Below are 26,760 nucleotides of genomic sequence, written 5' to 3'. Positions count from 1 at the left end.
ACTCAGAAAAATTTAAGTGCATTGAAATGCAGGGTTAATTTTCTACAACTGTCAAATTCAAGGGAATATTTTTTTAGACCTACTTTCGTATGCAACCGGATGTGGCGTATCATGATTTGGTGGTATTACACCTAAAGAACACCTAAATGTCAAATAAACTTAATGTAATTTTTTCCCCTCCAATTGCAAGTTATTTCAAGCATAACTGCCAAGTTTTGTCTCAGTCAGATCTATAGTTTCAGAGAAAATCACTATAATGTAAGGCCATATCCTACGGCAATTTCAGTCTTATTTCTTCGACAAATCCAAATTTCAGTGTATCATTATAAAATGCAGTGTTGACTAATATCTGATCAAAAACTCATGATCTATGCATTCAAACAATTAAATAGAATACAAAAGACAACTTTTAGATGATAAACAATTTTATTGCACCTTTTAGAGTTCATTTGAAGGTCTGTTTTGGTCTGTTTTGGTCCATTTTTCCTCCTTCCTTCCTTTTTCATCAAAACTTGATATCTTTTGTCTAAAAAATAAAACAAATGTGATTATTTCCCCACAAAAATGATATAAATGTAATGTTAAATCAATAATTAAAGTGTTTTAGCTGAAAGAACTGTCTCTATAAATGTTAACAGTCTACACGGAAGTTTCTAGAAGCCCTTATGTGTAACTCGAGTTTTTAGTCTGTTCGCCTAGTGTGACAAATAACGGTTCCCTTTCAGTCAACCATTTATTGTTACTGGTATCAAAGTCTTTTTATTTACTCATAACAGTATATTTCTAATAGATTTACACAAAGTGTCCACTTTCTTGTATTTTACATTAGAAAATGGGGAGAAAGAGTAATAAAAAATACCTCAAAATGTTTTTAAAAAGGGTTATGTCCCTTGGAATGCTGGTACAAAAAATAATTGGTAAGAATTATAAAGTTTAAGTATGTGAGACTGGATTCTGATGTGTATAAATCCAGGGCAAATAAGTGTTTAGATGATTTATTGTCTGTGCAAAATGTAGATGGCACAATGGCAAATTGTAAACTTTTGCGGCCAAAAAAAAACACAAAAAACATGATGATAGTTGATACTTACTTTAATGCTGAAGTGTCATCTGCAGACCAATTCACATATAAGATTTTTCAACAGAATGCTCTTCAGAACATGTGAACACTGAAATAAAAAATTCACATGTTGTATAAACAAAACTGTTAGGGTATTATTTAAAATTTAACACAGTAAACTAAATACAGCTTTGTCTGTCCACCCATTTGACTTAGAAAACACCCGTAAACCCCCATTTCAAGGCAATTTTACCTCAAACGTGCTTTCTGTGTCTCAATCCATTCCGAATAGTCCATGTTTACAATGTATGAACTGGTTTATTAATAACTTTTAAAAAAGAAAGTACAATAAGGTCACGAGTGCACATGTAGTTTCCCTAAATAGGTGTAATACCACCATTGATTTTTCCCTATTAGTCTTTGTTAAATTGGTACTTTTAAAAAAAATGTACAGAATTTACCTTTATTTCAACCAAAGAAATACTTTGCATGAATAAAGTTTAATCCTTTCCAGTGCTACAGTGAAAATTTCACACTACATTTCATTGCATATAAGAAAGTAACCTGCACCGGAAGTAAACAATCACATTTTTACCAGGTTATTTACTGGTTACCTGCTTTGGCAACTATGTAACCTTAACTTTCCAAAATATTTTATAAGACCATCAAATAAAAAAAGAATGATGCTTTCAGACACCCAACATACATGTTTATGACTCAGAAAAATTTAAGTGCATTGAAATGCAGGGTTAATTTTCTACAACTGTCAAATTCAAGGGAATATTTTTTTAGACCTACTTTCGTATGCAACCGGATGTGGCGTATCATGATTTGGTGGTATTACACCTAAAGAACACCTAAATGTCAAATAAACTTAATGTAATTTTTTCCCCTCCAATTGCAAGTTATTTCAAGCATAACTGCCAAGTTTTGTCTCAGTCAGATCTATAGTTTCAGAGAAAATCACTATAATGTAAGGCCATATCCTACGGCAATTTCAGTCTTATTTCTTCGACAAATCCAAATTTCAGTGTATCATTATAAAATGCAGTGTTGACTAATATCTGATCAAAAACTCATGATCTATGCATTCAAACAATTAAATAGAATACAAAAGACAACTTTTAGATGATAAACAATTTTATTGCACCTTTTAGAGTTCATTTGAAGGTCTGTTTTGGTCTGTTTTGGTCCATTTTTCCTCCTTCCTTCCTTTTTCATCAAAACTTGATATCTTTTGTCTAAAAAATAAAACAAATGTGATTATTTCCCCACAAAAATGATATAAATGTAATGTTAAATCAATAATTAAAGTGTTTTAGCTGAAAGAACTGTCTCTATAAATGTTAACAGTCTACACGGAAGTTTCTAGAAGCCCTTATGTGTAACTCGAGTTTTTAGTCTGTTCGCCTAGTGTGACAAATAACGGTTCCCTTTCAGTCAACCATTTATTGTTACTGGTATCAAAGTCTTTTTATTTACTCATAACAGTATATTTCTAATAGATTTACACAAAGTGTCCACTTTCTTGTATTTTACATTAGAAAATGGGGAGAAAGAGTAATAAAAAATACCTCAAAATGTTTTTAAAAAGGGTTATGTCCCTTGGAATGCTGGTACAAAAAATAATTGGTAAGAATTATAAAGTTTAAGTATGTGAGACTGGATTCTGATGTGTATAAATCCAGGGCAAATAAGTGTTTAGATGATTTATTGTCTGTGCAAAATGTAGATGGCACAATGGCAAATTGTAAACTTTTGCGGCCAAAAAAAAACACAAAAAACATGATGATAGTTGATACTTACTTTAATGCTGAAGTGTCATCTGCAGACCAATTCACATATAAGATTTTTCAACAGAATGCTCTTCAGAACATGTGAACACTGAAATAAAAAATTCACATGTTGTATAAACAAAACTGTTAGGGTATTATTTAAAATTTAACACAGTAAACTAAATACAGCTTTGTCTGTCCACCCATTTGACTTAGAAAACACCCGTAAACCCCCATTTCAAGGCAATTTTACCTCAAACGTGCTTTCTGTGTCTCAATCCATTCCGAATAGTCCATGTTTACAATGTATGAACTGGTTTATTAATAACTTTTAAAAAAGAAAGTACAATAAGGTCACGAGTGCACATGTAGTTTCCCTAAATAGGTGTAATACCACCATTGATTTTTCCCTATTAGTCTTTGTTAAATTGGTACTTTTAAAAAAAATGTACAGAATTTACCTTTATTTCAACCAAAGAAATACTTTGCATGAATAAAGTTTAATCCTTTCCAGTGCTACAGTGAAAATTTCACACTACATTTCATTGCATATAAGAAAGTAACCTGCACCGGAAGTAAACAATCACATTTTTACCAGGTTATTTACTGGTTACCTGCTTTGGCAACTATGTAACCTTAACTTTCCAAAATATTTTATAAGACCATCAAATAAAAAAAGAATGATGCTTTCAGACACCCAACATACATGTTTATGACTCAGAAAAATTTAAGTGCATTGAAATGCAGGGTTAATTTTCTACAACTGTCAAATTCAAGGGAATATTTTTTTAGACCTACTTTCGTATGCAACCGGATGTGGCGTATCATGATTTGGTGGTATTACACCTAAAGAACACCTAAATGTCAAATAAACTTAATGTAATTTTTTCCCCTCCAATTGCAAGTTATTTCAAGCATAACTGCCAAGTTTTGTCTCAGTCAGATCTATAGTTTCAGAGAAAATCACTATAATGTAAGGCCATATCCTACGGCAATTTCAGTCTTATTTCTTCGACAAATCCAAATTTCAGTGTATCATTATAAAATGCAGTGTTGACTAATATCTGATCAAAAACTCATGATCTATGCATTCAAACAATTAAATAGAATACAAAAGACAACTTTTAGATGATAAACAATTTTATTGCACCTTTTAGAGTTCATTTGAAGGTCTGTTTTGGTCTGTTTTGGTCCATTTTTCCTCCTTCCTTCCTTTTTCATCAAAACTTGATATCTTTTGTCTAAAAAATAAAACAAATGTGATTATTTCCCCACAAAAATGATATAAATGTAATGTTAAATCAATAATTAAAGTGTTTTAGCTGAAAGAACTGTCTCTATAAATGTTAACAGTCTACACGGAAGTTTCTAGAAGCCCTTATGTGTAACTCGAGTTTTTAGTCTGTTCGCCTAGTGTGACAAATAACGGTTCCCTTTCAGTCAACCATTTATTGTTACTGGTATCAAAGTCTTTTTATTTACTCATAACAGTATATTTCTAATAGATTTACACAAAGTGTCCACTTTCTTGTATTTTACATTAGAAAATGGGGAGAAAGAGTAATAAAAAATACCTCAAAATGTTTTTAAAAAGGGTTATGTCCCTTGGAATGCTGGTACAAAAAATAATTGGTAAGAATTATAAAGTTTAAGTATGTGAGACTGGATTCTGATGTGTATAAATCCAGGGCAAATAAGTGTTTAGATGATTTATTGTCTGTGCAAAATGTAGATGGCACAATGGCAAATTGTAAACTTTTGCGGCCAAAAAAAAACACAAAAAACATGATGATAGTTGATACTTACTTTAATGCTGAAGTGTCATCTGCAGACCAATTCACATATAAGATTTTTCAACAGAATGCTCTTCAGAACATGTGAACACTGAAATAAAAAATTCACATGTTGTATAAACAAAACTGTTAGGGTATTATTTAAAATTTAACACAGTAAACTAAATACAGCTTTGTCTGTCCACCCATTTGACTTAGAAAACACCCGTAAACCCCCATTTCAAGGCAATTTTACCTCAAACGTGCTTTCTGTGTCTCAATCCATTCCGAATAGTCCATGTTTACAATGTATGAACTGGTTTATTAATAACTTTTAAAAAAGAAAGTACAATAAGGTCACGAGTGCACATGTAGTTTCCCTAAATAGGTGTAATACCACCATTGATTTTTCCCTATTAGTCTTTGTTAAATTGGTACTTTTAAAAAAAATGTACAGAATTTACCTTTATTTCAACCAAAGAAATACTTTGCATGAATAAAGTTTAATCCTTTCCAGTGCTACAGTGAAAATTTCACACTACATTTCATTGCATATAAGAAAGTAACCTGCACCGGAAGTAAACAATCACATTTTTACCAGGTTATTTACTGGTTACCTGCTTTGGCAACTATGTAACCTTAACTTTCCAAAATATTTTATAAGACCATCAAATAAAAAAAGAATGATGCTTTCAGACACCCAACATACATGTTTATGACTCAGAAAAATTTAAGTGCATTGAAATGCAGGGTTAATTTTCTACAACTGTCAAATTCAAGGGAATATTTTTTTAGACCTACTTTCGTATGCAACCGGATGTGGCGTATCATGATTTGGTGGTATTACACCTAAAGAACACCTAAATGTCAAATAAACTTAATGTAATTTTTTCCCCTCCAATTGCAAGTTATTTCAAGCATAACTGCCAAGTTTTGTCTCAGTCAGATCTATAGTTTCAGAGAAAATCACTATAATGTAAGGCCATATCCTACGGCAATTTCAGTCTTATTTCTTCGACAAATCCAAATTTCAGTGTATCATTATAAAATGCAGTGTTGACTAATATCTGATCAAAAACTCATGATCTATGCATTCAAACAATTAAATAGAATACAAAAGACAACTTTTAGATGATAAACAATTTTATTGCACCTTTTAGAGTTCATTTGAAGGTCTGTTTTGGTCTGTTTTGGTCCATTTTTCCTCCTTCCTTCCTTTTTCATCAAAACTTGATATCTTTTGTCTAAAAAATAAAACAAATGTGATTATTTCCCCACAAAAATGATATAAATGTAATGTTAAATCAATAATTAAAGTGTTTTAGCTGAAAGAACTGTCTCTATAAATGTTAACAGTCTACACGGAAGTTTCTAGAAGCCCTTATGTGTAACTCGAGTTTTTAGTCTGTTCGCCTAGTGTGACAAATAACGGTTCCCTTTCAGTCAACCATTTATTGTTACTGGTATCAAAGTCTTTTTATTTACTCATAACAGTATATTTCTAATAGATTTACACAAAGTGTCCACTTTCTTGTATTTTACATTAGAAAATGGGGAGAAAGAGTAATAAAAAATACCTCAAAATGTTTTTAAAAAGGGTTATGTCCCTTGGAATGCTGGTACAAAAAATAATTGGTAAGAATTATAAAGTTTAAGTATGTGAGACTGGATTCTGATGTGTATAAATCCAGGGCAAATAAGTGTTTAGATGATTTATTGTCTGTGCAAAATGTAGATGGCACAATGGCAAATTGTAAACTTTTGCGGCCAAAAAAAAACACAAAAAACATGATGATAGTTGATACTTACTTTAATGCTGAAGTGTCATCTGCAGACCAATTCACATATAAGATTTTTCAACAGAATGCTCTTCAGAACATGTGAACACTGAAATAAAAAATTCACATGTTGTATAAACAAAACTGTTAGGGTATTATTTAAAATTTAACACAGTAAACTAAATACAGCTTTGTCTGTCCACCCATTTGACTTAGAAAACACCCGTAAACCCCCATTTCAAGGCAATTTTACCTCAAACGTGCTTTCTGTGTCTCAATCCATTCCGAATAGTCCATGTTTACAATGTATGAACTGGTTTATTAATAACTTTTAAAAAAGAAAGTACAATAAGGTCACGAGTGCACATGTAGTTTCCCTAAATAGGTGTAATACCACCATTGATTTTTCCCTATTAGTCTTTGTTAAATTGGTACTTTTAAAAAAAATGTACAGAATTTACCTTTATTTCAACCAAAGAAATACTTTGCATGAATAAAGTTTAATCCTTTCCAGTGCTACAGTGAAAATTTCACACTACATTTCATTGCATATAAGAAAGTAACCTGCACCGGAAGTAAACAATCACATTTTTACCAGGTTATTTACTGGTTACCTGCTTTGGCAACTATGTAACCTTAACTTTCCAAAATATTTTATAAGACCATCAAATAAAAAAAGAATGATGCTTTCAGACACCCAACATACATGTTTATGACTCAGAAAAATTTAAGTGCATTGAAATGCAGGGTTAATTTTCTACAACTGTCAAATTCAAGGGAATATTTTTTTAGACCTACTTTCGTATGCAACCGGATGTGGCGTATCATGATTTGGTGGTATTACACCTAAAGCACTCTCCGATTTAGTGTAGAGTTAAAGGTCAAGCATTTGTAAAAGTACACGTGACACCCGATGTCAATTTTATAGAATGTAAACATTGAACAATTTCTACTCGCAATACATTACACTTGCTACATAGTTAATAACAGATAAGGGTATTATTTATTATATTTCTGTATTATATAACCTGTGATATTCGTAAACGTATATATCTATTTATGTTATATGAAATAGCTTGTTATTTATATATGTTGTATTGCTATTTCAGACTTGTTATTTATATACTGGTACAATAAAGAATCAGAACCTTTAAGCTCTCATTGGTGTTATTCCTAACGCATAGAAAACCACCTACTACATAAGCATAAAATAGTTTCTGTTGCAATTACTTTGAGGTCGGGTAAATTTTGAGCTAGAATGACTGATAATAAAAAGATTTTAACTATTTTGACTAATTTCAAATTTACGTGCCCGGAAGTTGACTGTTTTTCCCGAACTTTTGTTAAAGGGAAGTAATATTTTCCCGGACTTTTTCGGAATACAATACAATACAATACAATACAATATTTTTATTTTCCAAATTAAAGGGCCCATTAAGAGCATAACATTAATTACAACATGACATAAACATTACAGAGTGATTAAAGAAACATAAAATAATAATATCTCTCAAAGTACGTATGAAAATAACAAAGTGATACGATGACTTCCGAACTAATACTAAATGTAAACAAACAGATATGATGAACAACGAACAAGATCAAGCCCCTTATTTGATTGTTAGTGGTTATAATCTTTTAATTTTCAAAAAACACACATAATGATTCATAGACTTTTTGATTTTATCTTAGAAAAGGGAACTGCAAAATATAGAAATATTGTCCCCCCCTTTTTTTACTTCAGTTAACATGACCCATGTTTTGTAATAATTAAAACAAGGTCAATATCATTTTCGTGGAAAGAAAATATTAGTAAATTTCCTTGCAACCCCCCCCCCCCCCCCTTTCCACCAAATAAATAAAAATATCAGATTCTTTTCCGGCAATTTGAAAGTTGCGCCTTATTGGTAAAAGTTCGGAAATCATCGTGTCACTTTGTTATTTTCATACGTACTTAGAGAGATGTTCCGAAAAAGTCCGGGAAAATATTACTTCCCTTTAACAAAAGTTCGGGAAAAACAGTCAAATTCCGGGCACGTAAATTTGAAATTAGTCAAAATAGTTAAAATCTTTTTATTATATGCTGGAGATGGACTAAAAATGTTACGACCAATACCAGTTTGATAAATATAAACGATGTCTGCGATCTGACGGCAAGGAAGGCACGTTTTCCCAGAGAAATCGTTGGGGAATCCAGGTAGGTCAATCTATTTATTTATAGATAGCAGAAAAATGGCGTCGAGTTAGTTGCCTTTTTAAAGGCAGTGCTTTAAGGCCTGACTTTCAAGTCATGAGGTTCATCTTTTCATACGCAATCTATGCAGGGGGTCTTTTGGCCAGAAATAGATCCGAAAATGTTCGAATTTCTCCTCTTCTTTTTATGGTATGATATGGTTTTTGTTTCTTTCATTTACATTGGGGACTAAAGAAACGATCAGTGTGTATTGTTCGTTTTATAGAATTTGTTATTAATGTGTATTTTGCATTATAAGCAGTCAACCTGACTACAAACTATCATTATTTGTATTCCGTGTGGAAATAGGTCGGGTCAATTTCGAGTGTTATCTGACATCTAAAGATTTTTTCATTAGTTCAGACGTTGATATAACAATGAAAAGTCGACTGAACATGATTAATATTGCATCTTCTATAATTCAAAGCGGAATTCGGTTTATAAACGAGAAACCGTAAAGCGTTTTCAATTTCGGTATTAGTTATGTATGTTGTCTACGTATTATCCTGGTTCCCGGTACTACGTTCCGGGTATTAGCTATTTGATATATCTGATGTGTAACATTACGATCAGGTACCAGCCAATCTACGTGTGTATGTGTACATGATTTCCCGCCAAAATGACCGACCTACAGCTATGGAAAAATAGTCCATAAACGTTCCGTATAATGATATGCAAATTCATAATTAATCGTAACTTTTTTTATCTTTATATAATAAATATAACAAAGTGGATTCCACAAAATTGAAAATAGCATTATTTTACGAGGATTTCTAATATTTTTTTCACTTCCGGGCGCAGTAATACGTATGTTTTGAATAAGCTCGAAGAAATTGACAAAGTGAATTGAGATGGAAACGGATAGATATACGTCCTTGCTATCAGGTAAAACAATTTAAATGTACAGAAAAAACACATTTACTTCACACAAATAGTACAGGCTTAAGCATTTTATTGTCTTGTACACGACTGTAGTCTAGTGTTTAAACGACGGCGGTGACCTACAAGGTACGGGTCATACTGGGTCAAGTCTAAATATGTAAACATATCCACGTGCTATTAGGTGGAAAGCATCGTAATGCAATATCTACAATTTTTTCCTCCTTTATACATCGTTTAACCAGATATATTTCTCTTTCAAATACACTTAAACACGGGTTGTATGTACGTATCTTTTCTAGTGTTTTCTTGTCCTTATTAAAGTTCATTTGATGATGTTTAAATATTTTTGAACGACTGAACACAGGAGTGAATGAATGCAACAATTATATATACTGAAGACTTGGGCTGTACAATGATAGTGTACCTATATCATACTGATAATTATTCTAGCAGTAATTATGTTAATTTAGGATGTAATGACAGGAATTCATGAGCTATGCCTCAGGCTTTCTGAAAAAATATCAATGACAATGTAAACAGGAACAAAACATTGACACGAATGATGCTCTCTTCTATGTTATAGTTAGTATGAAATTCAAAACAGTGTAGCTGTGGCCATTGATTGACACATTAAAATCATCCATTGACTGGGACAATTTAGGTGAACGTTTGTATGTAACGACCAATTCTCACTATGTACTTTTTAAAGATACTTAAACTATGAGGTCACCAACAGGGTTGGCAAAGTATTACCCACCCGGGAATACCCGGGTTTTCCCGGGCTGGGCAATACTCCCAGAAATGGGTAATAGTGGGCATTACTGGGCAATATGATTTTTTAAGCTTATTTTAACACAAAATAGTAAAGACTTGTTATAGTTTCATAGTATAACAGCTAACTATATAATTTTTATACAGATAACTAATGAACTATTGACAGTTATTTCTAGAAAATTCAATTTCATTCTCTTCTCTATTAATTTTATATGTAGGCAGAATACAAGATTTGCACATTTAAAGATACCTTTTAATTACCAAGTATTGTTTCAATAATCCAAACTTTAAAAAATGCATTTTATTGCAGTGTTTTTAAAGTGAATTGTTAATTTTAATTGTTATACATTCATATTGCTAAATAAACACCCTACAGGGTCATGCCATTAACACGTATAAAATTGAAAAGACTGATTATTGTTACATAAACAAATCTGTGTTCTAATCTGAATAACTACTTATTAATTAGTGACAGTACATATACATTATTTAAATGTGATGTTTCTTTAATACATGTAATTGTTAATTCTTAATAGGAGCTATATTCATTTGAAAAAAAAAAATTATTTGCTTTCTATTTACAGTTTGCCAATCTAGACAAATGCTAAACAAACAAAATAGGGTATAAATATCTTATTAAATGTATTGCATTTGTGTTTATCACTGAATCCTCTTTAAAATTCAGACAAATATTTTATATTACCCAGTATTGCCCAGTATTTCCCACTAAAACCCAGTAAAACCCGGGTTTTCTCAGTATTTCCCACTGGGCTGGGCAATACTCATAAAACCCGGGTTTTTGCCAACCCTGGTCACCAAAGGTTCTCAACACCTAAATAAAGTAATTCGAAAAATTAATCAGAAATAACACGATATTTTGATTTATATCAATTATATAAATCAAAACACAAAGGTTATTCCTGATTAATTTTTCGAATTATTTTATAATTAAAGGTGTTAAGAAACCTTTGGAGACCCCACAGTTTAAATGTCTATCGTAGGTACGTCGTGAACAGTGGTCGTTACAGACAAACGTTCACGTAAATTGTCCCAGTCAATGGATGATTTTAATGTGTCAATCAATGGCCACAGCTACACTGTTTTGAATTTCATACTATTTAGGTATGTGTGTTTCAAAAAAACTTAAGTTATAAAACTTTTTTTCAGGGCACAAACCCACTTTAAAGAGACTTGTCTACTGCCATACCCATCCTATTTTCATGCACCATTTGCAAGCAAGAGACTGAATGGTTTGCAAAATTAAAAATCAGGACGGTGTCTGGACAATTAAACCAAAAGAACTAAACTGGATGAATATTGTAGGAGAAATCTAGAGGAAAGTTTTGATTTGTGAAATTGGTTTTCCTGAAAAGTCATTCATCCTAGCCTGCAGAAAGGAACTATAACTGTCCACCACCAACTGACGAGCTAATGTTGAGCTTCACATATGGAATTACTCAAACAGATTTCACAAGTTATGACACAGCTGTGCTTTTTTTTTATACCTGTTAAAGAGTTGTATACTAAATTTTATTTTTTTATCAATAAATATATCTTGTGTCATTTAAGAACTTGTATTTTGCCAAAAGATGCATACTAGTGAATGAAAGTGGTGCAGTTCATTTTGCTTTGGTATATAGAATTGAATTACAATTGTTCATGTTATTGGAATGCATATAAAAATAAGGAGATGTGGTACAATGTATATACATGATATTTAGTGAGTTTATCAAGCAAAAGTGAATAAGAAATAGGTATAAGCAGTTACAGGTACTACTGTACAATCTCAAACAATGAGAAAAACTCATACCGTAAAGAGAATTTCATATTTACAAGTAAGTTTTGTTTTTGCGTTGAATAATTTTCTTCTATTGTTTTAATTGCAAATATGGGAAGTGGTTAAAATGCTAATGAGACAGCTGTTATGGCCACAGAGCCTTAATTGAAAACTTCTTTTTCATTCATACCGGTAGATTTTGCCTGGAGTTAGAAACATATCTGCCAACTTTTCAAAATGCACATGGGGGTTTTACGTGAAAGATGGTTCATATAGTCATACAAAACCTTCAACGGGGCCTTCAAATGGAAGCAGGACAAGTCGCCCCACTGGCTAATCGCCCACTTTTAAAAAAAAAACGCCACAAGCTGATTTATCAAATCGCCCCACATGTGAAATTGGTTAAATCATGTTAAATATTACTCCTGCCAACCCGCCCTACTTATAAAAAAACGGTAATATTTAGATTAATATATATATATATATATATAATTAAAAATAAAACCTCGCACCACTTTAATGAAAACTAATCTACACAGAATACAAACAAACCGAAAATTTATTTAATTACTATTATTGATATACTGAAATTATAATTCTAAAAAAAAAATGTATTGTTGAAGAATAACTAAGTTTTGAAGCTTAGTTATTCGCATAACAATTGAAAAGAACCTGTTAATTGTATCATAATGCAATATAAGGAATTTAACTTATATTCAACGGGATAACATCTTTTTCCATAAGTGGGGAGAGTTGGCATTACTAAATTCATCCTGGTTAATAATATATTTATCTAGATTTCACCGATTTCCATTAGGTGGGACCAGTTAGCAGGAGTAATATTAACGGAATTTAACTTATATACAACAGGATAACATCTTTTTACATGAGTGGGGCGAGTTGGCATTAGTAAATTCTTCCTGGTTAATAATATATTTATCTAGATATTATCGTTTTCTATTAGGTGGGGCAAGTTGGCAGGAGTAATATTAAGGGATATAACACATTTCACAAGTGGGGCGATTTGGTTATCCAGGTTGGGGCAGTTTTTTTTAAAGTGGGGCTATTTGCTAATGGGGTGATTTGTCATTGATTCCCTTCAAATATATTCTAATGTGGTTTTTGGCTTCTTCGTGCATAAACAAGCTCATTGCCATTGTTGAATTAATTGTTTTCTTTAAAATAGTCGACAAAATTGCTCTTACAAAATTTCCATTTGGGAGCCTCAAGCTCGATGGGGGAAATACTCTGCAAATACTGACAGTTGGCAGGTATGGTCATCAAAAAAGTTGATGTGTTACTATATACATTTACCATTATGTTACTTGATGTTCTTGCTATACACACAGTACAGAGACTAGTCAATCTTTGTGAACTATTTTTTATGGGAGTCATAGAATATGCGTATACAATCAATAATTAAAAATAGTCTATTTATATTGAAAAGGAAAAGTTCTTATATGTCTAAAGAAGAGGGACGAAAGACACCAAAGGGACAGTCAAACTCATAAATTTAAAGCAAACTGACAAGGCCATGGCTAAAAATGCATTTCATGGCGAGGCACAGAAAATATACTGTAAACAGTAGACTATAGATATAGGTGAACTAGGTACAAAAGAACTCTAAATCTTAAATTCTACAAACCACCTCTGTTCTATGAAAGATAATGATATAACTGGACTAGAAATACACACAACCTGTAATTAACTGCCTTTACAGCGCTTTCGCGCTTTGATTGTTTCTTAGTATGGATAGTAAAATTGGGTATTTTCTCTGGGTCGTTTAAATCACTCGAAACTAGGTGAGACATGCACAGAAGTGATAGATATGTATTATAAATATAGAAAATTGAATATTTTAATCAGCAAAAAAAAAATCCAAAAAAAAAATCTGTATCATACACCCAAGCGCCTGTGCCACTGACAAATTGGAAGCTGTCCCTGTCATTCGAGCATTGTATAACTTTTATGGCGAAGATACATTAAATTGTTCTATAATCTTTTCACATCTAAACATGTCGAAAGAAGCTGGATGTGTTCCTCGTGTTGATGGCATCGGATCGTGTGGTGACAGTTCGATTTACCTTTTAAATTCGTCATTTGCAAATGAAAATCCTTTCTTGGAGAATTACTATGTCTCTTCGATAGTTTCATATCAAAATATTAGAATATGATATGCGGATGTCAATGATTTTTTACGATTACATTTTTTGAAACTTTTACATATCTACAAGATTGGCTAGTGCAATGTAATGCTGACGAGTCATGTGACGTTGATGTGCAGGAAACGAGAACCGGATCCGAATGAGGCAGTAATCATTTCTCTTTAATTAAATTGGTTTATATTATAAATGAGATAAACCGTATTATCAAACTTCTAATATAAGTGATACTCAATATCAGTAAAATATCAGTACACATATGTACATTATGTCTGTGCAAAACATGGTGCATATATATATATATATATAGAACACATAATATATAATGCATATAAAACAAAACAATTTCATGACCTCTTATAATTATAAGGAATTTGGGAAAGGGGAGAGGGGGGATCAACAGAAAGTAAAAGTTTCATATATTAACATTTCAACTTGTTATAATAGACAAATGATAGATCAGAACATTTTAAAACAAAGATAGAAATTTAAAATTGAGAATGCATATATATGTTTCAGAAATTGACAAGTGGTATTTTCAAAGTTCTTTTTTTCATTTGTTTTGCCCTTACAGGCCAATGACATGTTAGAACATAATTCGTGTAAAATATCTTTATCTTAACACATGGCAAGAGTTAAATCTCTTTATTCTTACTGTGTTATAATCTGGATAATGCACAGCAAAGGTGTGCATTAACTACCTCAGATATACTGCACAGTTCAAATCTATTTTTTATCTTAAGGGGCGGTTCCTGGATTTTAAAAGGGGCGTTATTCTTTCAAATTAAAAAAAATATCACCGAGTGTAGCGAGACTAAAGACAAAATTGACGATTTTAAGCTAAAACACAATACTTTGTCCAATCCAAGGGTTAAGACCTGTTCGCCCCCACCCCCGAATCCGCTTTCTGCCTTGAAATTACGACAAAGTTGAACTTCGTACAAACATCGTAGCTTCAAAATAGGAAAACGAAAGGTTTCTCATTCCTTTTTTTTTTATCTAAGCTGGGACATAAACTATTTTATTATATTTTGTGTACAACGTAAATCTAAATCAGTGTTTTAAAGTTAGAAATATAGTTAAAACAATTTTTGGTAATTTCTGCCAAAAAAGAAATGTATCTTAGAATATCCGAATAAAAGAAATCTGATTTGGATTAGTTTCAGACTCAATGGAATTATAACGACTTTTTGGATAGCTATTCCTATAAATTAAAGGACTATTTTTGGATCAAATTTAATGAGGATCATATTTAAGTTAGGTTCAAAACGTGGATTAGCTGGTTAGCTGGAGATCAATCAGACTTTATTTAGATGGACGTGTCTAAAAAAGTAATACAGTAGATAAAAAGGAAATTGGTTTGGGGGGGGGGGGTAAATGTTTTAAAAGAGAAATGTATTTTCTGTTTATTTTACATTTAAAATTTAGGTAATATAAATATAACATCTTCCTCGGTTCTTTTTTTTTTCTAAGCATATCATTGAGGGAAAGAAATTCAAAAGCAATTACTCTAATTTAAACTCAATAACCCTTGCAGTTATTTTTCTTTTCATACACCAATTTGAAAGTACACAACTTGTCAAAGTCTTAATCGTCACCAATTAAATAAAAATTGGGAATAAATTTAACGGAAACGATAAAAATAAATACACCATTAAATCGCAATTTTAGAATGAGTCTAAATATCAAAAAAAATATTAATTTTCAACTTACCAAAGTCGTATTTCCCCTACAAGAAACTTTCCTAGGATCAGTTGATTGCGGAATAACGTCCACATTTCTAAAACGTTCACGTAAATTGATTGCGTCATGTGTTAAAACAGTTATTGGCCAATCAAATCGGTATATGTAATTTAATCTGCACAGCACGAGATGACCCGATAACCCGAACTTCTAAGTCTGCTTAATTTATAAGATATATGTCAACTATGAAATGTGAATTTTTTTGTCCAGGTTGATCAAGCAACATGGTGGTTGTGTCTAAAGATAGAAAATAAAGGATATTAAACTTCAGTTTTTGCTAAAATCTCTAAAACTTAAGCAAAGCCAATAAGAGAAAAACTCCAAAGGGTAAAATTGCTCAGCACAATCATAAGATTTAGATTTAGTAGTCAATTCTATCTACCCTGAGTTTTGTAAACATCTGTCTACCTGTTAAGGAGTTATTGCCCCTGAAATGTTCAGGTTTAACTTTTTTGGCATTTTATTGCCATTGTTCCAACATCTAAAGGAGCTACTCACCTGTTATAAATGTAAATTGCAAAAATACGAAGCAATTTAGGAAATATATATTTAATGTAACTTTTCGAAATTCTTATTTATGTGCATTGTTGGCATAAAAAAATAATTTTCTTTTTCAGATCATGGCTACTTCCTCTAATAGTTGTGGTATTTGTAATTTACGGCACATTTCTAAGCCGACCTTGGTTTGGTGCTCAGACTGCAATGAAGGACTATGTGACAACTGTAAAGAGCACCACAGTCTCCTAAAGGCTACACGAGACCACAACATTATTCCTTTTGCCGAATATCAAAAGTTGCCATCCTTCATTACAAATATTACCATGCACTGTAATGAACATGATGAAAAATACCTTTTGTTTTGCAAGAATTATGACCAACTTTTATGCAAAAAATGTGTCATTTCTGAAACCCACAGAGAATGTAAAGAAATTTCGACTTTTGAAGATGTGGTTCTAAATGTTAAAAAATCTGTAGCCTTTACAGAAATTGAATCTTCTCTCCAGGAACTAAAAGAGAACATGTCCCTTATTCTGGAAGACAGACAAAAGAATTTATCTACAATATCAGTTTCGAAAGAAAAACTTCGATCCCAGATATCCGCATTTAGACAACAGATAAATCATCACCTTGATGAAATACAAGACCACTTCATTGCTGCACTGAACAAAACTGTGGAAAATTCAACTCAACAAATAAACGACTTCATGGCTTCTCTGGAAGAAAAACAAAGAGAAATTGATGCATGCATAGAAGATGTAGAAATCATAAAAAATCATGCAACTGATTTGCAAACATTTCTAGGAACTAAGGAGTTAGGAAACAAATTGAATGAAAAAGAAAAAGACTTGCAGTCTTGGATTGATAGTGGTAGTCTGGGTCACACTTCAATTTCTTACCAGTTAAACAATCTATTACAAAATTTCAGTGAGGAAACCGCTACTTTTGGTAAATCCATAGTAGAAGTACAACCATGTAAACTGTCACTACAAAGAAGAAAAGAGGGCCAGGCACAATTAATGAAAGTAGATCAAGAACCTAAAAGATTAGTTGAACATATAACACTTGAGCTAAAAGCAAAGTTTGATACAAAAGCTACTAATGTGTCAGGATGCTTTATTTTACCATGCGGAAAACTTGTTGTATCAAACTATAGCCCTTCTTATTTGACCTTGTTTGCACCGGATGGAAAATTTGAGAAAAAAATTACCAACACCATTCCTAGTATTCACGATATTACATGTGTCGACAATGACATCGTTGCTGTAATATCTGCCAGCGAGAGGAATATTCAACTAGTAAGTCTGAAATCAGGAAAAGCAGTCAGAATCATTAAAACAAATTTCTTTTCCCATGACTTAACTTTCACTGAAGAAAGGTTTATTGTTTGTCCTGCTCAAGACCAAATGCAAGAGGTCAGGTTAGAGAATAGCATACTATGTACTATAGGCAGTAATGTTCTTGCAACATATGTGGCTTCTTTAGGCAACGCATTGTTCTTTGTGAAAAAAATACACATTCCATTGTTTGCATTAATAGAAATGGGGATATACTTTGGACTTTTACGAATAATAAAGTTTTTTCGGGGCCTAGATGTATTACAGTAGATGAACATGGAAATACATTTGTTGTAGGGTACAATTCAAACAATGTCATTGCGATAGACTCTAGTGGCAAACAATATAAAATACTCTTGTCAGAAACAGACTTATGTGGTAAACCATGGGCGATTTGCTACAATAGTGAATTGAAATCTTTGCTTGTTGCAAATGAAAAAGATGGTAAAGCATTTTTGTACAATGTTAAGTACACATAATTATATAAGCTACATGTATTATTCAACGGAGACATATGTCTCTGTATTTGACTTAGACCGAATAATCTGTCTCTTGTGTGGGTACATTTGTCATTTCATATTTTCTTTTCATTATTTGGCTATTTATTTTTTTTTTTTGTGTCCACACGGAGGACACAAAAAAAAATAATAATAAATAGCCAAATAATGAAAAGAAAATATGAAATGACAAATGTACCCACACAAGAGACAGATTATGCGGTCTATATTTGACTAACCTTGTAACAATTGAATTGTTTAAAAATATATTTGACATAGATAAGTTAACTTCTTCATTGAATCCATTTTATGTGAAACAATTCAATTTCAATTTAAAGCCTGAACATCAAACGTGTTATTCACCTATTTGCAACGCAAATATTCAAGGCAATATAGTCCTATGCTTACAGTGCCCTAAAATAAAACACAATAGCACACACCCTGAAATGTCTCATCTGCTTCACTGAACATTGATTTTATGTTGAAAGTATTAAAAATAAAGGTTTAACTAAAAGCATCGCAGAAACTTAGGTTAGATAAATGCTGTCAGACAGACATACAACGATTTTTTTTACACACAAAATATATTTGACCTATTGCTTATGATAATAGAAAAACCGACTAAAACAAAACAAAACTTTACATTGATCTATGAACCATAAAAAAGTCAAGGTCAGATGACACCTGACAGACAGACATAGACACCTTACAATCATTCAAGGCAGTGGCTATTTGACCGGCACCGGCAAAATAGCAAATTTGCTATTTAGCCGGCTCTGATAATAACTATATCTCACTGTAATTAAAATGATCAAAATCTTATATTTAAAAACTTGTGTTCCTGTTACTCATATAAACACTTAAACTTTTAACTATCAACTTCAATATATTCTTAAAATTAAACTCTCCTTTAGAAAAAAACATTATGTACCTGTATATGACTTAGGGCAAATCTAATATATATGTGAAAATTCACGAAAACTAGTTTCGCAAGAAGAAGAACGAGATACAGCTCAACAAGAAGAACACCTACTGGATTCCAATTGTTGTGGGTGGCATGTTTCGCACATATTACTTCCACCAAATATCAAGAAACCTGGAAGGCCAAAAGGTTTGACCCAAACTGTCATGGGCGAACTGTCATCGATCAGTCTTCCAAAAAAGTGTACCCGTAAAAACCATATGGTAAAAACAGCAATTGTGACCATTTCATAAGAAAAGTTCCAAAGAAATGGGATTTTTTTTATATTAGACTGGTTTGTTTACAGCGATTTAGCAAAAAAATCTGTAAATAACAACATTATAATAACAGAGGAACAAGTTGATTCAGCAAGACCTGAACTTTTAACTGCCTCTTGTTTGGACTCAATTGTAAATATTGATTTAATCAAAAAGTATTGTCAAAAAGATGCGTGGGAAGCTATTAAGAGCGTGTTTAAAGAGAAGAAAAATTCTGTCTTCATACTTAACATAATTTTTTTATGCACACATAATGCAGATTCAAAAGAAACCAGTGTAATGTGTAGTGTCTGTTTGGAGTGGCAACATGTGGGCTAGACTAAAACAACTTCCAAAGGCAAAGGATTTATTTTGTAACAATTGCAAATGTTAAATCATGATTCCATTTGAAATTTATAGCAAACAACTTTTAATAGTGACCGGTCTGTCATGTCTGTCACTATATAGTTACTATACAAATCCTTGGTTTTACATAATACTATTTTTATCACACGGCAGGATATTTAACCATAGATTTTACACAGATTTGAAAATCAACTTTTTATAAATATTTAAAAAAAAAAAAAAAAAAAAAAAATTATAATGTATATACAAATGTGTTTTCATGCTTTTAATTATAAATATCATAAAGTTATAAATTATTTACTTATGAACATCTTCAATATTTTATTTTTGATTGTACTGTATTTTTAAAGCTTGATATTGTCATGATTGTGATAAAATGATTTTAAAATTATAGTTAAGATTTTTTATTCTCCACTAATCATGTCAATGAACAGTTTTATTCAGTGCCGGCTAAATAGCAAATTTGCTATTTTTCCGGTGCCGGTCAAATAGCCACTGCCATCATTCAATACACCAAGTATATTTGACTTATTGCTTATAGTACTTGAAAAACTGACCAAAACACATAAACTTATCATTGACTAATGAACCATCATTGACCAACGAACCATGTAATGAAGTCAATAGATATAGGAAGATGTGGTGTGAGTGCCAATGAGACAACTCTCCATACAAATAACAATTTAAAAAGTAAACCATTATAGGTTAAAGTACGGCCTTCAACACGGAGCCTAATACCTGCTAAACAGACATGTACACCTTATGTCTCATTTGTTTGTCAAACAGTCTTCAGAGGGGGCATAGAGGGCGTACGCCCCCCCTTTTGCTAGGACTTTTTTTTTTAAATGATTAATCAGACTAGACTTCGTGAAATTTGCCATTTCCCGTGTATTTAATTTTTATACAACAGTTCTTTACTTATAAATATATTTTCGCTGATATTTACTGATAGTCAAAGTCAAGTGATTTGCTATGGTGGAGTTGACCAGTGCGTTAAAAAAACGTAGCTCGGTCATTTTGAAATTCAAATTACAGTAACACATTGCTTAGGCTGAGGATGTCATGACAATCACGAAACCTTCAAAGCGACACAGGGTTGAGCAAGAACGTATTTACTTATATTTCACTATTCCACCAAACAGAAAGTAATAGTAAATATTCTATAGACTATTACACTCTCATGAAAAAATGTTCCACTATATTATTTACCAACGAAAACATGTTTAACCCCAAATGCCCCAGTCTATTTTATAAATAACAAAGTTGAATAATGATCCCCAGTCAGTATTTATAAGCTCTAGAAAGATTTCAAGTCTCAGGAACGAACCATTTGATTTGAGGTGGCAGTCTGAGATATTTGAGAGAGAAAAAAATTGACTCTGATTCTTGCCTTAAACAAAACTCAGATCTGGCCGTATCTGGATTGAAAACAATTATAGTCTTGTCCACCTTTTGCTATTAGACACTAAAGTTTCCAACAACATTATTTAGCATTAAACGAACATGAATAAAAACGGGCGTATTTTTTTTTTTCTGGCCGGGGTTTGCATGTCTGACCGGAATGTATGTTTAGCCGGACTTATATAATGAATCATTTTTTCAAGACCAGACTGTAACCTGCCTGCTGGGTGTGGCCTTTATGTCTCCATTTGTCGACCATCATTCATAAATTTGTTGTCATTTCAGACTCTTTCGTAGCCTTTGGTTGATTTGGAACCCCTCACTTCCCTTAGTTTTGTTGGATGAAACATATCAACCGAACATATGGATAAAAACTGCATGTTTTTCATTCTAACTTCCATGTCTATTTTTTACTGACAAGTCCCTCATCAAATATATCAGTACATAGCTTTGGATCAATACTATTCCCCATTTCCATTCTCAATTTTATTATCATTATATGATAGACAATTCATAGGGAGAATACAGCATCAAAAATGTCCAACTCTTACACTTTACATCAACTATAAAATATACATGCCTCACGCCAGGAACCGTTTTTAAAAATAGTACATGTTACACTTATTTTATGTTTTTTTAGCCCAAAAAAGGTCCAAAAAATGTACTTTAAAACATTCGCCCCCCTTTCAAAAAATCCTGGATCCGCCCCTGGTCGTTGAACCAAGAACGAGATCAAGGACATCGGACATACGACAGACGGAAACATTGTAACATAAGGTATCTGCATACAAGATATGATCAAGGATTTGTATATTATACAAATCCTTGATATGATGCATCCAGGTTTTCTACCTTTTGAAATATAAAGCTTTGTACATATAGTTTCCGAGGCCGCCTGTGAGTAGTACACATGTCTCGAATACTGCAACGTCACCCGTTGAATGAAAAAATAAATAAGATTTTTAAATAAATGTACATAAAAATATTAACAGCAACAAAAAACTAGAGGCTCTAAAGAGCCTGTGTCGCTCACCTTGGTATATGTGAATATTAAAAAAAAGAAACAGATGGATTCATGACAAAATTGTGTTTTGGTGATGGTGATGTGTTTGTACATCTTACTTTACTGAACATTCTTGCTGCTTACAATTATCTCTATCTATAATGAACTTGGCCCAATGAAAATTGTTAAAAATTGACTATAAAGGACATTAACTCCTTAGGGGGTCAATTGACCATTTCAGTCATGTTGACTTATTTGTAAATCTTACTTTGCTGAACATTATTGCTTTTTACAGGTTATCTTTATCTATAATAGTATTCAAGATAATAACCAAAAACAGCAAAATTTCCTTAAAATTACCAATTTAGGGGCAGCAACCCAACAACGGGTTGTCCGATTCCTCTGAAAATTTCAGGATAGATAGATCTTGACCTAATACACAATTTTACCCCCTGTCAGATTTACTCTAAATGCTTTGGTTCTTGAGTTATAAGCCAAAAACTGCATTTTACCCCTATGTTCTATTTTTAGCTGTGGCGGCCATCTTGGTTAAATGGCCTGGTCATCGGACACATTTTTCAAACTAGATACCCCAATGATGATTGTGGACAAGTTTGGATTAATTTTGTCTCGTAGTTTCAGAGGAGAAGATTTTTGTAAAAGATTACTAAGATTTAAGAAAAATGGTTAAAATTGACTATAAAGGGCAATAACTCCTAAAGGGGTCAATTGACCATTTCGGTCATGTTCACTTAATTGTGAATCTCACTTTGCTGAACATTATTGCTGTTTACAGTTTATCTCTATCTATAATAATATTCAAGATAATAACCAAAAACAGTAAAATTTCCATAAAATTACCAATTAAGGGCAGCAACCCAACAACGAGTTTTCCGATTCATCTGAAAATTTCAGGGCAGATAGATCTTGACCTGATCAACGATTTAACCCCGTTAGATTTGCTCTAAATGCTATGGTTCTTGAGTTATAAGCCAAAAACTGCATTTTACCCCTATGTTCTATTTTTAGCCCTAGTGGCCACCTTGGTTGGTTGACCGGGTTACCGGACACATTTTTTAAACTAGATACCCCAATGATGATTGTGGCCAAGTTTGGTAAAATTTGGCCCAGTAGTTTCAGAGGAGAAGATTTTTGTAAAAGCTAACGACGGACGACGACGACGACGGACGACGGACGCCGGACGCCAAGTGATGAGCCAGGTGAGCTAAAAACATCCCAAAAGTATGGGGAAAAAAAAAACGATATTTATCAATAAGAATAGTAACCAACATAACTGAATGATTGAACCATGTGAAATAAGTAGTATATTAAATGACTATTAGCATGCTCATCGTGATGGAATTTTATATGATATGAGCTGATTAAAGAAAAAAGAATTTATTTTCGGTGGGTTTATCATCAAATATTTCTGGGTGTTGTTAAACGACGGAAACGGAAAACAAAACGGAATACGGAACGGAAAACGGAAAAAAGAAAGAATTAATAATGTATCTTTTCTTTTTGGTTATTTTATCAACATAGGCATGATTTATATAGTATGACACATGTTCACAAGTAAAACAGTGCACAGAGGAATGAATTTAAAATAAAATATTTTAAAGAATAATTACCAGGAGATAAAGTGACAGTCACTTTGTTTTTGAAATAATTGATAAAGTCATTTATACGTCATTCGTGCGATTCAGGATAGTCTGTTCGAATTTTCTGTTTAAAAAAAAAGTTTGATCAATGTCAATAAGATAGCAACCCAACAACAACAAAATTTCAATATAGGCCTAAAAAAGATGGACATCGGCCTCGATTCTATAAATAGGTTGTGAAGTATAACGTTTTTGGGAAACCCTTTGCATCATGATTTTTTTATGGGTTTTTTTTCGATTGCCTTGAATCAAGATGAGTGTTGTGGTGTATTTTGTTGCGTTGTTCTGCATAGGTGATTTTCGTTATATCTTTTCTTGTATAATGGAAAGAAAACGTAAAGGAAACCTAATAGGACAATGTCGTATAGAGAAAATCCGATATGGAAACCAGGAAACTAGAATACAAACTTGTATATACTTTAATTTAATGGGAAAAAATGGCAAAATCTCTCACTATACAAAGCCTTTTTCACCCTTTTACATTACTCAAGGATTTGTATAGTAAATCCTTGCAATACTGAAGTATGCTGTTTGGTATTTACATAGGAAAAGCATTATAGAATTTAAATCGATAAATACGAATTGATGTGCAAAAAGTGGCGAACAATTAGTAGCCTACATTGATATATACGATTTGCACAGTGCCCTCACTTACATTTGTAATTAGTTGTAGTCATGTCCTGAGGTTTTCAAAATCAAATTGTCTACGCTGCTTCAAATATCATGCCGCTTAATTCTTCTCTAAAAAGAACCTCTCAATTTTGCATAATCAGCTATAAAAGGCTCCGAAATGGTACTTCAGCGCGGTCGAAATGACACTGTAAAACAATTCAAACGAGAAAACTAACCTCCTTATTTATGTTAAAAAAAATGAACGAAAACAAAATATTTAACACATAAACAAACGACAACCACTGAATTACAGGCTCCTGACTTGGGACAGGTGCATACATACAGAATGTGGCGGGGTTAAACATGTTAACAGGATCTCAACCCTCCCTCTAACATGGGACAGTGGTATAACATTACAACATAAGAACGAACTTACTATAAAAAAAATCCGTCGATAAGGCGTAACTCCTCAGATGGACGCAAATAGAAGTGGCCGTGGCCGGGTACTTGTACATCCCAATAACAAATAGACACTAGGTACAGTTCTGAGAGTACTCGCAGTTAACTGACAGCTATTTCAAAGCCACTAACAACTAATAAAAGAATCATGCGTCTACCATGTAAAGCATTGATGATATTATAATAATCTAGACGGTCACACATTATGTTTATTGTTAGACTATACTATATGCTGCAGCATCTTGCAGAGAATGTAAAGTTTGAGATACTTAATTTGCGGAAATGCACAAATGTCTCCTGTTGTCCATTCATAAGGTATCAAGCTGGTATTGATGATTGTTGAAAAATTGGTGAAAATTAATATGATAGCTGCTAATTCATTTTATATTTTTTAGGTCTATTTTATTTTTTTACATTCAGTGATTCTATGGCCTATTTCTTCTGGCCCTCATACTTTTTATGTATTGAATCCATGTTCTAATTTTGTTCTCACCCATACTTAAGTAGTTATGTCTTACCATTTTGGATGTAACGGTTTATTTAGTGGTACAGATTAAGTTGATGTCTTCTTAGTTGATACAATTATAGTGAAATGTTCATTCAATGATTTTGCTCTGCCATGGTCGATTTCTGCTGGTACTAAGACTTGCTTTAGTCTTTAGTGGTATGATTTGCGAGAGTTCTTTTTATCTAATCTAGCCCTGCTAAGTGATCTTTTCTCGTCACTTGGCGTTCGTCGTCCGATTTCGTCTTTTACAAAATTTCTCAGTCTCTGAAACTTACTACTGGGCCAAATGGTAATTAACATACGTCTTTCAGGGAGTCGTCCGATAGTTTTAGTTAAACTTTGCAACAGTTAGTCGACATGGCATAAATTAAAACCTAGTGATAAAATGCAAGTGCTGCTTATTAAGAAACGCTGTGAATAATGAAGACCTGATGTGAAGAAAAAAACATGTCTAATATTTTACATTTGACTCGGACTTCTGTTAAAATGAGTTTTACTGTGCATGCGTACGCTTCATATGTGTTTCTTTATTCTACATTGGCTAGATGTATAGGGGGAGAGTTTGGATCTCATAAAACATGTTTAACCCCGCAGCATTTTTGCGCCTGTCCCATATCAGGAGCCTCTGGCCATGGCCTTTGTTAGTCTTGTATATATTTTTTAATTTAATCTCTTATATATGTTTTGGAGTTTAGTGTGACGCCCATTTACTGTACTAGCACACAATTTTATTCAGGAGCCAGCTGATACCACCTCCGGTTGCGGGATTTTCTCGCTGCGTTGAAGACCCATTGGTGGCCTTGGGATGTTGTCTGGGGTTAGGTCGGTTTGCTGCCTCTTTGACATCTGTCCCAAGTCAGGAGCCTCTGGCCTTTGGTAGTCTTGTATATATTTTTTAATTTAATCTCTTTTATATGTTTTTGAGTTTCGTGTGACGCCCATTTACTGTAGTAGCACATAATTTTATTTTAATAGGACCCAGCTGATACCACCTCCGGTCGAGGGATTTTTTCGTTGCGTTGAAGACCCATTGGTGGCCTTGTGATGTTGTCTGGTATAAGTCGGCTTGCTGCCTCTTTGACATATTTACCGTTTTCATTCTCAATTTTATTAGAATGTTGAGCGTTACCTATTGTCCATTCACGTAAAAACAGTCAAATGACTTCTTACAGGAGTTATCGATTTTATTTGACAATTTTTCTCACTTGCATTTTCGCCTGTTATATTGAAATATATGGTAAATA

The 26,760-nt window shown here is 32.6% G+C and overlaps 1 protein-coding gene and 1 long non-coding RNA gene across 2 annotated transcripts in view; both read left to right on the top strand.

Moving 5' to 3' along the window:
• The window catches only part of LOC143042843 (uncharacterized), a 114,253-nt gene extending 106,954 nt beyond the window's left edge, over positions 1-7,299 (top strand). The window contains exon 3 of the long non-coding RNA XR_012968142.1: positions 7,238-7,299. This is a non-coding gene — a long non-coding RNA (uncharacterized LOC143042843). The remainder of the gene's footprint in view (positions 1-7,237) is intronic.
• A 9,278-nt stretch (positions 7,300-16,577) lies between these two features.
• LOC143043687 (uncharacterized) lies at positions 16,578-18,336 on the top strand. Its single transcript, XM_076215875.1, has one exon. The coding sequence runs from the start codon at positions 16,778-16,780 to the stop codon at positions 18,059-18,061; it is 1,284 nt and encodes a 427-aa protein (XP_076071990.1). The 5' UTR covers positions 16,578-16,777; the 3' UTR covers positions 18,062-18,336.
• The last annotated feature ends 8,424 nt before the right edge of the window (positions 18,337-26,760 follow it).

The sequence above is a fragment of the Mytilus galloprovincialis genome, chromosome 8, assembly GCF_965363235.1.
Source record: "Mytilus galloprovincialis chromosome 8, xbMytGall1.hap1.1, whole genome shotgun sequence".
NCBI lineage: Eukaryota > Metazoa > Mollusca > Bivalvia > Mytilida > Mytilidae > Mytilus > Mytilus galloprovincialis.
Note: the sequence above shows the minus strand (reverse complement) of the source record. Positions and strands in the feature narration are given on the sequence as shown.

Excerpts from the sequence above, each read along its gene's own strand:
- LOC143043687 (XM_076215875.1), top strand. The coding sequence starts at position 16,778 with ATGCACTGTAATGAACATGATGAAAAATACCTTTTGTTTTGCAAGAAT.